At 41.0% G+C, this 12804-nt stretch overlaps 1 protein-coding gene across 2 annotated transcripts in view; it reads right to left on the reverse strand.

The window, feature by feature from the left end:
- Positions 1-5724: 5724 nt before the first annotated feature.
- STYK1 (serine/threonine/tyrosine kinase 1) overlaps positions 5725-12804 on the reverse strand; it is an 82848-nt gene continuing 75768 nt past the window's right edge. For both annotated transcript variants that reach the window (XM_044299181.1, XM_044299180.1), the window contains 2 exons: positions 9495-9591; positions 5725-6911 (listed from right to left, as the gene is read on the reverse strand). In XM_044299181.1, coding sequence (XP_044155116.1) covers positions 6707-6911; positions 9495-9591 — 302 coding nt within the window. In that variant the 3' untranslated portion in view covers positions 5725-6706. The remainder of the gene's footprint in view (positions 6912-9494; positions 9592-12804) is intronic.

The following is a 12804-nucleotide window of genomic DNA, read 5'->3' on the forward strand; positions in this document are numbered from 1 at the left end:
CGCAGCTCAATTCACTTCTATGGGGCCTGTGTTGTGTGTGTGAAAATTGCACAATATAGAGCATGCTGCGATTTTCACGCAACACACAAGTGATGCGTGAAAATCACCGCTCATGTGCACAGCCCCATAGAAATGAATGGGTCCGGATTCAGTGCGGGTGCAATGCGTTCACCTCACGCATTGCACCCGCGCGGAAAACTCGCCCGTGTAAAAAGTAACACAAAACTTAGAAATGACTGATATAAGTAAATAAGAAATAAAGTTGTCCACCCTGTTTGTCATTCTCCAGAGTTTTCTGCATGATTCTAAAACAGGCTTGTAGAAATCCTGCAGAGAACCCAGGGCTTAATCTCCCGCTGATCCTTTTAATTTTTACAAATGATACTTAACAACTATCCACAGAATACCACAGGCACCCGACAAATCCCATTCACTATAATGAGGTCCGATAGGTTTCTCGTGTGTATACCAAACCGACATTCTGCCAAAACGCAGCAATATTTTTTTTTGCTGGATTCTGTGAAGTTAAATCCTGCTGGAACCTCTACCACAGATGTGAACCTAGCCTTAAATAATACATGTCTTATAGCTGGAACCATTGGAACCACCATGATTACTTGAATGGGGTCCCAATCCCCCCATTTCTTCTCAATGTAAGACCATAGTGAGGAGGAGTCTGAAGAAAGTGGTGGCTGCCACTCCATTTATTGTCTATGGAACTGATAGGAATAGCTGAGTGCTATACTACAGCTGCTAGACCCCCCCCCCCCCACCAGTTATTAGAAAGGGGGCCATGACTGAGAACATCATTCCTCCTTACTGCAAACCTGACTGCCACTCCATTCAAACTCTTCCTTACTGCAGTCATTTTTGCAGTAAGGAGAAATTATGTTTTCATGACCCTCTTTATAGTAACTGATGGGGGCCTTCCCCTCTCATTTATCACCTTCAATTATGGAAAACCTGCATATGGGTAAAGTTATATTATTCTTATTTTTTGTACATCTTATATGTTTAATGTTCCTTTGAACTATACATAAGCTATTTTCAGGGCCCAATAGTACTTTTTAGCACTGACTTGAGACTTTACATTACTGGGTAAATCATATATCACAGCATAATCTACAAGACTTGATTTCGTGTTAAGCCCCTCTACATGTTTTGGCATATAAATCTTCCTTATGGATTCCTGTCAACCAATTACCCAGAACTACCACATTAGCAAGTTAATTAACGACTAGGAAGATTTGTAATGCAAACCTGTCAGAATATTAAATGAGCACTACTAAACGTACTGTGAGTACAAAACATACTACTCAGAAAACAAGTAAAAAATGTAGGTACAGCTAAGTGTTAAAGTTCTAAGTGTTTGGGTCTGTTGTAGATTGAGCAATTCTGTTCATAAGAATCGATTCATTTCATCAAGCAGAGTTCTGCACCTGCAACAGGGTGTCCCCAAAGATGAGGATACTCTCCTTGCTACCTGATTGAGCGGGTTGGACATCTGGGCCAACCCTGACTATCTCAACAGTCCCGCTGCTCCGAGTAGTCTGCAAGTGCCCAAGCTCTGCTTCCGCTACTGAAGCAGTGACTTCTTGCACTGCAACCCAGAAGTGTAGTGGTGTGCATGAGGTCCCCGCTCCAGTAGTGGACGCAGAGCCTCTGCACTTGTGCCATAACTCAGAACAGTGTTGCAGGAACGAGATTGTCAGGGTCGGCCGAGATGTCCAACCCTGTCAATCAAGCAGCAGGGCGAGTCCCCTCAGCTTCGGGCACACCCTGTTGCAGGTGCAGAACACAACTTGATGAGATGAATTGATTCTAATGAATCGATTCGCTCATTTCTAGTCTGTTGCACAGATCAATGAAATGTTAGAATTTTCTATTGGAAGAAATAAAAATTTAAGTGGAGTAAAAAAAAACTGGCTCAGAATAGTGGAAAATACTGTAATGCACTCATACTCACATCCCCAGCTTGCTCCCGGTCCCATATCTGCCTCCTGGTCTCACTTTCCACACAAGTCACCAATCACTGGTCTGAGCAGTGACCTGCCTCTGCCAGCAATTGGCTGATAGGTCTTTTCCTGTTTGTCAAGAATGACCAGGAAGCAGAAACCAGCAGGGACCCAGTATTGGAAAACGGGCGTAGCAGAGAATCGGTGTGGCGAGTAATGCTTTTTTTATTCTGTTCAGGAACATATATATATATATATATATATATACACACACTATATATATATATATATATATATATAAAAATTTAATCAACCCCAACAGTTTGTTGGCAGGCATATCACGTACAGCCTGGCTAGACTTCTGTTACATAAGAGACGTTGCTTCTGGGAGGTTTAGTACTTTTTCCGGCAAATTACTGAACTGTACCTGGTATAAGAATTAATCTTCCTAGACTGCTAATCCCCAGATCAAATTCTGTACAGACAATGAGCCAGTCAGAAATAAATCGTCCAAATGTTATTCAAAATTTTAATGCTACTTTGTGAACAAAATAAAATACGACACTAGAAATAAAAACTATTAACTGTAAACCTAACCAAACAAAACATATTAAAATGTATTAAATAGAGATCGTATGTTATACATAAGAATGTGCAAGTTTCTTCTCCACATGTTCATTCAACATGTTCATTAACCTGAGATTTATATATTAGCATTATTAGCATACCACAAATTTTACAAAATGATCTCTATATATAGACCACGAATGAGCCCTGATGTCAACAACTGCTCCTCTTGACAAAAAATGGAGGTATCTGTGTTGTAACATTTTTCATGTGTTATTATTATGTATAATTATGTTTTTCAAGCGTGTCTTAATTGCTATTTTCTCCCTGAAGCCTATATCATGCTATTTCCTGAATGTCATTCATTATTTGCCCGCTTCCAGACAGCCAACAACATTGCTACTAAAGGATAGGAAGGACGTGAGGAACCAATAACGTCTTTAGTTACTAGCACTTAATCTCCAGGAATATTTCCAGGACCCAGCAGGTCCAGCAAACTGGTCTTAATGATATCTCATTCCCACGTCTGTGTCCGTAATGAAATCCGTGATAGGGTGGTTAGTGAATGATCCGTGAAGATGTCCGTGAAGGATCTATGTTTGGTCTGTGTGTCCGCTTTTTTGGTATACGTGTGTCATTAGTGTTTCACTGACACTGCACAGCTGAAGATTAATTTTCATGACATCTCCTACAAATGGTCCGTGAAACACAGATGAAACACGAATTGCATCCGTAGTGCGTCCATGTTTTTCATGGACCCATATACTATAATAGTCGTGATGGCTCCGTGAGCATGGACAAAAAAAAGCTAAAACACTGATGTGTGAATACACACATTAAGATGAATGGTAACGTGTGCTGTCTGTGGAGAACACGTACAACACATATCCATGAATCACAAAGATGTAAGAGGCATTACACATAACACTTCTATAGAAGAAAGTTTGTAATATGTTTACTGTTCCAAAATTGTGTGGCTCCACCTCCCGGGAACCTAGTCATGTGTTGTTCTACTTCTCAAAATCCAGCTTCCACTGACATACAGTAATGTCTGTTATGAGTTTTCTGGTCTGGGCTAGGGACGGGATGTCCCCATGTGAATGGGGCCAGAACTATTCCTCTCCATGGCACATATACAGATGAGATGAATTCAAGAAGAGTCAAGGAGAGTAGTTCTGGACCCAACCACAGTGGGACTATGCCCTATCCATAATCCAGGCCAGAAAGTTGGTAAAAGATGTAATGTTGCGGAAGGTGAATTTTCAGAAGATCATGTAACTAGGGTCCTGGGAGGCCTATCCAGGCAACTTCAGAACGGTAGAACTATTACAAACATTCTCTTACAGGCTTGTTATACGTAATTAAGGTGGGTTTGCAGGACCTGCAAAATGTTTGTCCATGTTTCAATACTATCACAATTAATATAGTTAACATATATGATTCATCCATATAAACCAATGAATAATTTAATACATTGCGTTACTTGTACGGCTCCTAAGTGACAGTCTACATTATAGTCTGAATTTTGTACATCATAGCCAATAACTTATAATAGTTAGTGTTCCTTGTGTTACAACATTTATAGCAGTTATTGTTTCAAGACTGAGCACTGATTCATTTTTAATGCCTCTTAGGGTGAGTTCATGTTTTAGTAATTTCATCAGTTATTTCCATCAGTTATTGTTAATCAAAACCAGTAGTGAAGCCTACTCAGAAAAGGTATAATGGAAAAATCTGCTCATGTGAGTTTTTGACTGGCACCTGGTTTTGGCTCACAATCACTGATGGAAATAACTGACCAAATAACTGAAATGTAAACTCAGCCTTATTAGAATCTAAGATCCATTTTTGTGACACAGATCTTCAAATCTCCTGTAAAGACCTTCAAGTAAAATAAAAACAGCATACTAATGGTTATGGAGATCAGTGGAAGCCATAAAAGATGTAACTTGGGATTCATAGCAGATAGATTTACAATGTTTGGAAAGCATCTCAGCTTACATAGAATAGTTCTATATGCAAATTGTAAAAAGCTGAACAAACTTAGACAATGAGGTCATCAACAAATAGCAGGTGGAGAGCAATTGCTTCTAGACTTTTTTGAACAATAATGGGTTGTCCCTCAGGTTATAATGGCCTCAGGTTAAAATACAATATTTTCCAACATAAAATGGTCTTTCCTGGGTCTTCGTGACTTGAAACCATGTTCAACGTAGAATGTTGCAGACACTGCTGATTGGAGGCACATGTGACTGAAAGACCTAGCCAACACCTGTATTACTGAAGCGCATGCAGTGATTGGTTGTCTAGTATTGTCCTCTATAGTACAGTGTGGTACTACATGCTCTCTACTGCTCGTTATCTGTGACAGTAGTAGCTGCTTCAGCAGGTGAGGTTTACTCTATTTTATTTTTCTGGTATGTTCTGTGTACTGCACATAATCCTGTAGAAGCTCCTGTCTTCTCTCTAGATCTATCTGTATTAGTCATCCCTTTTTTTATTTTTTTTATTTAGGGTTGACATTTTGGAGCATTGAAACCAGTAACTAGTTTTCCATAGAGTTCTGGTCACAATGCTTTCAAATTACATTGTGAAACAATTATTATTGTAATTTGAGGGACCACCGTATGTGAGGTCTGCCATTTGTGCAGTTCTTTCAGTTTAGCAACATACTCCTAATATTCCTGAAGGCAATAAAGTTGACATATTGTGCCACTTCCTTTCATGTTTCTTCCCCAACACATGACTTAAAGAAGAAAAAAAAAAAATCTTAGGTGGACCCACCTATGTCCAGAACTTCATGAGTTCTCTGTTTCCAAAGATACATGAAAATAGTATTTCATAATAATTTTAAACCCTCTTTTTCCATCTTCAGATACATATCACATTGCACTGCAGAGCGGAAAGGGGTTTTCTGGGAATTTGATACTGATAACCTATAATCAGGATAGGTCATTAACATAACAATGGCACTGGTCTGACAACCGGGACCCCTGCCAAACATCTGTTCGAAGAGGCCTCAGCTTATGGATCTTCCTAGGTTAGTGATGTCACCGTACATTGGTCAAGTGATCTAGGCGCAGCTCAGTCCCATTTAAGTGAATGGGCCAGAGCTGCAATACCAAGCACAGCCACTATACAATGTACCGTGCTATGCTTGGTAAGCTGTGAGGAGACTGCAGATGGTGAGCACCGGCCTCTTCAAACAGCTGATCAGCAGGAGTGCTGGGAGACGGACCCCTGCCAATCTGATATTGATGACCTATCTTGAGGATAGGCGATCAATATGAAATTCTCAGATAACCCCTTTAATGTACCTCAGGAAGATAGAGTACATTGCAAATACCTGGTCTAGTTTTACTTTGAAAATTTCACACACCTAAATAAATAACATAGAACTTTTCAACCAAACAGATGCATAAAAGAGGTCCAGAAGATGTTACTCCTGATTAGTAACTGCATGGATCAATCAAGATTATAAAAAATTCATTTTGCAGTAAATGGTTAACAGCTTTGAAGTCCTGAAGCCAAACTAATTATGGTTAAACAGACCAGAATGTATATATGTAATGTTATATGGATCCTTTAGGAAAATGCTGGTTTTGCAAAAAAACCCTGTTTTTTGTCCACCACAATCCCATAGTTATGCTTACATGGTCACAATCTTCCAGAGATTACTGGGGTTCTTCATGAAGGCATATTTTGGTCTTGAATAGTGGTTGTCATAAGCCTTCAAGGAACCTGTACAAGAAGAGCTCAGAACGTGCCGCTATTCTGAAAGTGCCACCTGTACGAAGAATCAATGAACCTCTGGAACAGCAGGGACCAGGCAACTATTACCATGGGAATTAGTTGGGTGTCTTCCTTCTGGGTGAAAGGGATTATTTTCAGATTTTTCCCTGAATATCTCTTTAAATAGGAATATGGGTGTTTTTCTCTCAAGGTAATTCACGAATACAGTTTAGTGATTTCTTCACAGTCAGTGAGACCATTGACAAGGTATAAAAATGTTAATGTAACATTCCTATGATCGGATTGCTGTCCTTCTGTGCTTGTCTCTCATAGATTGTCCTCGAATAAGAAAAAAATAAAACCTTCATTTAAAAAGAAGTCTTCCTGTGTCTCCATAAATAAGTTATAGAGTCAAAAATATCAATTTGGATAACTCTTCTAAGACTTTGCTGTTAGAAGACAGTGTAATCATTCTCCATTTTCAAAGCTTCTGTCCCTGCCACTTCTGCATACAGCTCTGGTATGACCAGCTCAGGGATCTGCAGCACTGTCCTATCATCAGAAGATTTCTTGCCAACTTGTAGTCTTTTTTTCAGTTCTGGAACAGAAATCCGGGCCCCCATCTTCCAGGTCCAGCATGCCTTTATAATATTGTATCTGTAAAGAGATGAATTGTATTACATGCATATGATAGATAGATAGATAGACAGACAGACAGATAGATAGATGGATAGATAGACATAAATATTGGGACATCGACACAATTCTAAAATTTTTGGCTCTATACACCATCACAATGGATTTGAAATGAAACGAACAAGATGTGCTTTAACTGCAGACTGTCAGCTAAGGGTATCTACATCCAAATCAGGTGAACGGTGTAGGAATTACAACAGTTTGCATATGTGCCTCGCACTTGTTAAGGGACCAAAAGTAATGGGACAGAATAATAATCATAAATCAAACTTTCACTTTTTAATACTTGGTTGCAAATCCTTTGTGGTCAATTACAGCCTGAAGTCTGGAACGCGTAGACATCACCAGACACTGGGTTTCATCCCTGGTGATGCTCTGCCAGGCCTCTACTGCAACTGTCTTCAGTTCCTGCTTGTTCTTGGGGCATTTTCCCTTCAGTTTTGTCTTCAGCAAGTGAAATGCATGCTCAATCGGATTCAGGTCAGGTGATTGACTTGGCCATTGCATAACATTCCACTTCTTTCCCTTAAAAAACTCTTTGGCTGCTTTTGCAGCATGCTTTGGGTCATTGTCCATCTGCACTGTGAAGCACTGTCCAATGAGTTCTGAAGCATTTGGCTGAATATGAGCAGATAATATTGCCCGAAACACTTCAGAATTCATCCTGCTGCTTTTGTCAGCAGTCACATCATCAATAAATACAAGAGAACCAGTTCTATTGGCAGCCATACATGCCCACGCCATGACACTACCACCACCATGCTTCACTGATGAGGTGGTATACTTAGGATCATGAGCAGTTCCTTTCCTTCTCCATACTCTTCTCTTCCCATCACTCTGGTACAAGTTAATCTTAGTCTCATCTGTCCATAGGATGTTGTTCCAAAACTGTGAAGGCTTTTTTAGATGTCGTTTGGCAAACTCTAATCTGGCCTTCCTGTTTTTGAGGCTCACCAATGGTTTACATCTTGTGGTGAACCCTCTGTATTCACTCTGGTGAAGTCTTCTCTTGATTTTTGACTTTGACACACATACACCTACCTCTTGGAGAGTGTTCTTGCTCTGGCCAACTGTTGTGAAGGGTGTTTTCTTCACCAGGGAAAGAATTCCTCTGTCATCCGCCACAGTTGTTTTCCGTGGTCTTCCGGGTCTTTTGGTGTTGCTGAGCTCACCGGTGTGTTCTTTCTTTTTAAGAATGTTCCAAACAGTTGTTTTGGCCACGCCTAATGTCTTTGCTATCTCTCTGATGGGTTTGTTTTGTTTTTTCAGCCTAATGATGGCTTGCTTCACTGATAGTGACAGCTCTTTGGATCTCATCTTGAGAGTTGACAGCAACAGATTCCAAATGCAAATAGCACACTTGAAATGAACTCTGGACCTTTTATCTGCTCATTGTAATTGGGATAATGAGGGAAGAACACACACCTGGCCATGGAACAGCTGAAAAGCCATTTGTCCCATTATTTTTGGTCCCTTAACAAGTGGGAGGCACATATGCAAACTGTTGTAATTCCTACACCGTTCACCTGATTTAGATGTAATTACCCTCAAATTAAAGCTGACAGTCTGCAGTTAAAGCACATCTTGTTTGTTTCATTTCACAATGTTAGAATTGTATTGATGTCCCAATATTTATGGACCTGACTGTATGCAGATTTTATTAAGGGAGATATTAAGTGAAGCTAGTCTATTCTCATTATGCAGCTAAATGCAAGCTAGAAGGCAAGTAACGAGATGTCAATGAAGCTATATTAATGGGGTTGTCCCATGAAAAATATTCTAAATTTTTCAAACCAGCATCTGGATATGAATACTTTTGTAATTGCATGTAATTAGAAATGTAATATAGCCGCAGAGTTTTTCAATAAAATGTGTATTGCACCACCTGTTGTTTTCTTTTTTTCTAATTTCACTGTCCTACTCACTGACATGGAAAAACATGCCCAGTTCCATCCTTCAAATGCCACCAGATGCAGCAGAAAGGTCAAGCCCCTGATAAAGTGCATGCCCCCTAAGCTGCAGGTTTGAAATAAATCCAGCAGAGGAATTGGAGAGATCTCTGGATCCATGTGAGGTACAGGACTATCTCTAGCTTTGTTAGGAAGAGGTTGTCATGTACTAGATTATGTGTGATTTTCATTTTTTACATCAATCATGGGATAACCCCTTTAAAATAGTATAGAACTGCCAAATCTTCTTTCCACAACTGTGCTGTTCATTTACACAGCATTGCCACAAGCAGGGACCCTGTATTGTGGCACACAGAGTCCAATAAGGTTTATGTTATGGACCTGTTGCATCATCGAAAAGGGGAATCTGTATGCCTCCATGTAAAATTGAAAGGCCACAGAGATATATTGTGGGCCAAAGCAGGCTATGGGCATTTTATTTTGGATTTATACAACACATATTCCGCAATATAACTGTGTGCATGATTTCTAATTTACATATAATAGTCTATTGATGTGGATATGTAGTAAAGCAGCTCACATTATATGGCAAGGTTCATGAAGGCCACAGATAAAGATAAAAAGCGATTCTTACAATTGCTGCTTGCAGCTGGGTGGTCTCTTCATGATGGTACCACGTTGTAAGTGCTGCAAGATATTAGAAGGAGGAACCCCAGGGTAAGGAGGAGCACCTAGAACAGAGCACAATACTGTTTAGACTAAGGTTTAGAGACTTTTATATGATAAATGTAAAAGTTGCTGTTATATTTTACTGTCTTAGGTATTGTATGGACTAAAAATAACTTTGGCTATAAAAGAAATAATTTTAAGAATCAATTTACAACATTTTGAAATTACAGTAAAATCTACATACATTGACAAGTACCCTCGTCACCACTTTAATTATGATTTATTTATAGATCTACTGTTTAGGAGTCACATTATTTATATATTTTTATGCATTCATCTATAAAGTTAAATGTCGAATTTCACAATGGCGGTCCTCACGCCACACTGGAGCAGTGCAGTGAATGGAGGTCACACCCTGGACTTTTTGAGGCTCCTGTCTGATGTTATGTTGGGTGCCCTTAATCCTAGGTAGATGGATAAAAAGCAGGACTCCCTCGAAGTGAAGGCAGATCAGATGTTGGGTACAAGTCAATAAGGAGGTCAGTGTAAAGTAAGGCCTCTTTCACACTTGCGTTGTCCGGATCCGGCGTGTACTCCACTTGCCGGAATTACACGCCAGATCCAGAAAAACGCAAGTGAACTGAAAGCATTTGAAGACGGATCCGTCTTCAAAATGCTTTCAGTGTTACTATGGCAGCCAGGACGCTATTAAAGTCCTGGTTGCCATAGTAGTAGTGGGGAGCGGTATACTTACAGTCCGTGCGGCTCCCGGGGCGCTCCAGAATGACGTCAGAGCGCCCCATGCGCATGGATGACGTGCCATGCGATCACGTCATCCATGCGCCTGGGGCGCCCTGACGTCACTCTGAAGAGCCCCGGGAGCCGCACGGACAGTAAGTATACTGCTCCCCCGCTCCCCACTACACTTTACCATGGCTGCCAGGACTTTAGCGTCCCGGCAGCCATGGTAACCATTCAGAAAAAGCTAAACGTCGGATCCGGCAATGCGCCGAAACGACGTTTAGCTTAAGGCCGGATCCGGATCAATGCCTTTCAATGGGCATTAATTCCGGATCCGGCCTTAGGGCAAGTGTTCAGGATTTTTGGCCGGAGCAAAAAGCGCAGCATGCTGCGGTATTTTCTCCGGCCAAAAAACGTTCCGGTCCTGAACTGAAGACATCCTGATGCATCCTGAACGGATTTCTCTCCATTCAGAGTGCATTAGGATAAAACTGATCAGGATTCTTCCGGCATAGAGCCCCGACGACGGAACTCTATGCCGGAAGAAAAGAACGCAAGTGTGAAAGAGCCCTTACAAGGCCAACAAACGTTACTGAGGTGTTCTTGGCAAATAAATACACACACACACAAGTCTGGGTATGGGAAATCAGGGTGTATGATAGATATCTATCTCTGAGTCTCTCTCTAATAAATCTAGACAACTGCCCAAATCAACCAAAGGCATGCAATTCCATTCTCATGAACTCTTGCCATAATTCCCAGGCTGAGGGGTGTAGATATTAGGTCGGTTGGCCAATCTGTCTCCAAAGAGTTGTGGGTGCCAAAGCAATATACCCTCTCCACAAACAGCAGAGTCCAAAACCATAGATGTGTGTCACCTTTGCTATCATGCACTGTCCCTATCAGTCTGTGAATATCTGTTCTCTTTCTCTCAGAGATTTGCCACTTGTCCACAACATATAGGAATGGAGGATCCTTGTGGTAAGTCACACACTACACAGACCCATGCAGCTCCTCACACTTCAGCTGCCTTGACCAGACTCTCTGACAATACAATTAGACTACATAGCTCCTCAATTCACCTCTTTGCGAGTTCCGGAAATAGCAGAGCACTGCTCGGCACTCCCATAGATGTGAATGGAGGGTAGCCTCACTTCTGCAATCTGCAGTGCACTGTCCTTCACTTTGGTGGCCCTGTTCTAGAGATAGATGTGGGTCCCAGAGTTGGTACCCACACCTATCTGACACTGGTCAACTGACACCTAGCGATATGGCACCAATGGCACCCTTTAACTCTTTAGTAGTGATCCTCTGGGGCACTGTAAGGACACTATGCAAGCTTAAATGGTAGGTAGCCCGGTTAAACTGTAAGGCCATCTGTCTTACAGCAGGTGGAGCTAAACTGCTGCCTGTTTTTAAGGATAACCACTAGAAATTTAAAAGCAGCTAGCTATATGAATATGAGACAATACCTATAATAACTTTAAAAAGGTGCAAGATGCAAAAAGAATTTGCAAATTTATTAAACTTTTTAGGTAGCTATTAGTATTGGGCGAGCATGCTCGGCCAAACACAAATTTCACTCGAGCATCCCGATGCTCGGCATATCGCAGTGTTCGGCCGAATACCGCGTGTGTTCGAGTGCGATGCTCGAGTCTCCTCCTATATAGCACCCGATGACACTTGTTTGGCTCAGTCTTAGTCAAGGAGAGCTGGAGAGCATAAGGGAGAGATAGTGTAGGGAGTGAAATAGGAATATTTTAGCTTTTATACTTGTTATAGATCCAAAAGTCCTTTTAAGGCCTATTGTTGTGTGTGGTGCCAATTGCTAAAACTTGTTAGAGACTGAAAAGTCTTTTTAAGGACTATAGTTGTATCTGGCAGCAATATAGATTTTTAGCGCAACCTGCGCTAAATAGCTTGCAATTGCTTGGCCGCTGCCGACAGCGACATTATCTGCGCTACATCTCCTGTCTAATGTGTTCGCAGCCTAAAAATAGCTGTGACATCAAGTGTACTTTTTCCGTAGACAGTGTCCGCTGCGGACAGTTACATTACCTGTGCTATATCTCCTGTATAACGTTTGTGTATCCGAAATATCAGTGACATTCAGTCTAATTTTTTTTGCTGCTGGTGGCAGCGACATTACCTGCACTACATCTCCAGTATAACGATAGCGTATCCGAAATATCAGTGACATTCAGTCTAATTTTTTTCGCCGCTGGTGACAGCGACATTATCTGCGCTACATCACCTGTGTAACGTGTGCGCAGCCTAAAAATATCTGTGACATTCAGTGTACTTTTTCTGTAGATGGTGTCCGCTGCAGTCAGTTACATTACCTGCGCTACATCTCCTGTATAACGTTTGCGTATCCGAAATATCAGTGACATTTAGTCAAATTTTTTTGCTGCTGGTGGCAGCGACATTACCTGCACTACATCTCCAGTATAACGTTTGCCCATCCTAAATATCAGTGACATTTATTCAGTGTCATTTTTTTATTAGCCGCTGGTGACAGAAACATTACTTGT

Source organism: Bufo gargarizans, chromosome 6 (genome assembly GCF_014858855.1).
Source record: "Bufo gargarizans isolate SCDJY-AF-19 chromosome 6, ASM1485885v1, whole genome shotgun sequence".
Lineage (NCBI taxonomy): Eukaryota > Metazoa > Chordata > Amphibia > Anura > Bufonidae > Bufo > Bufo gargarizans.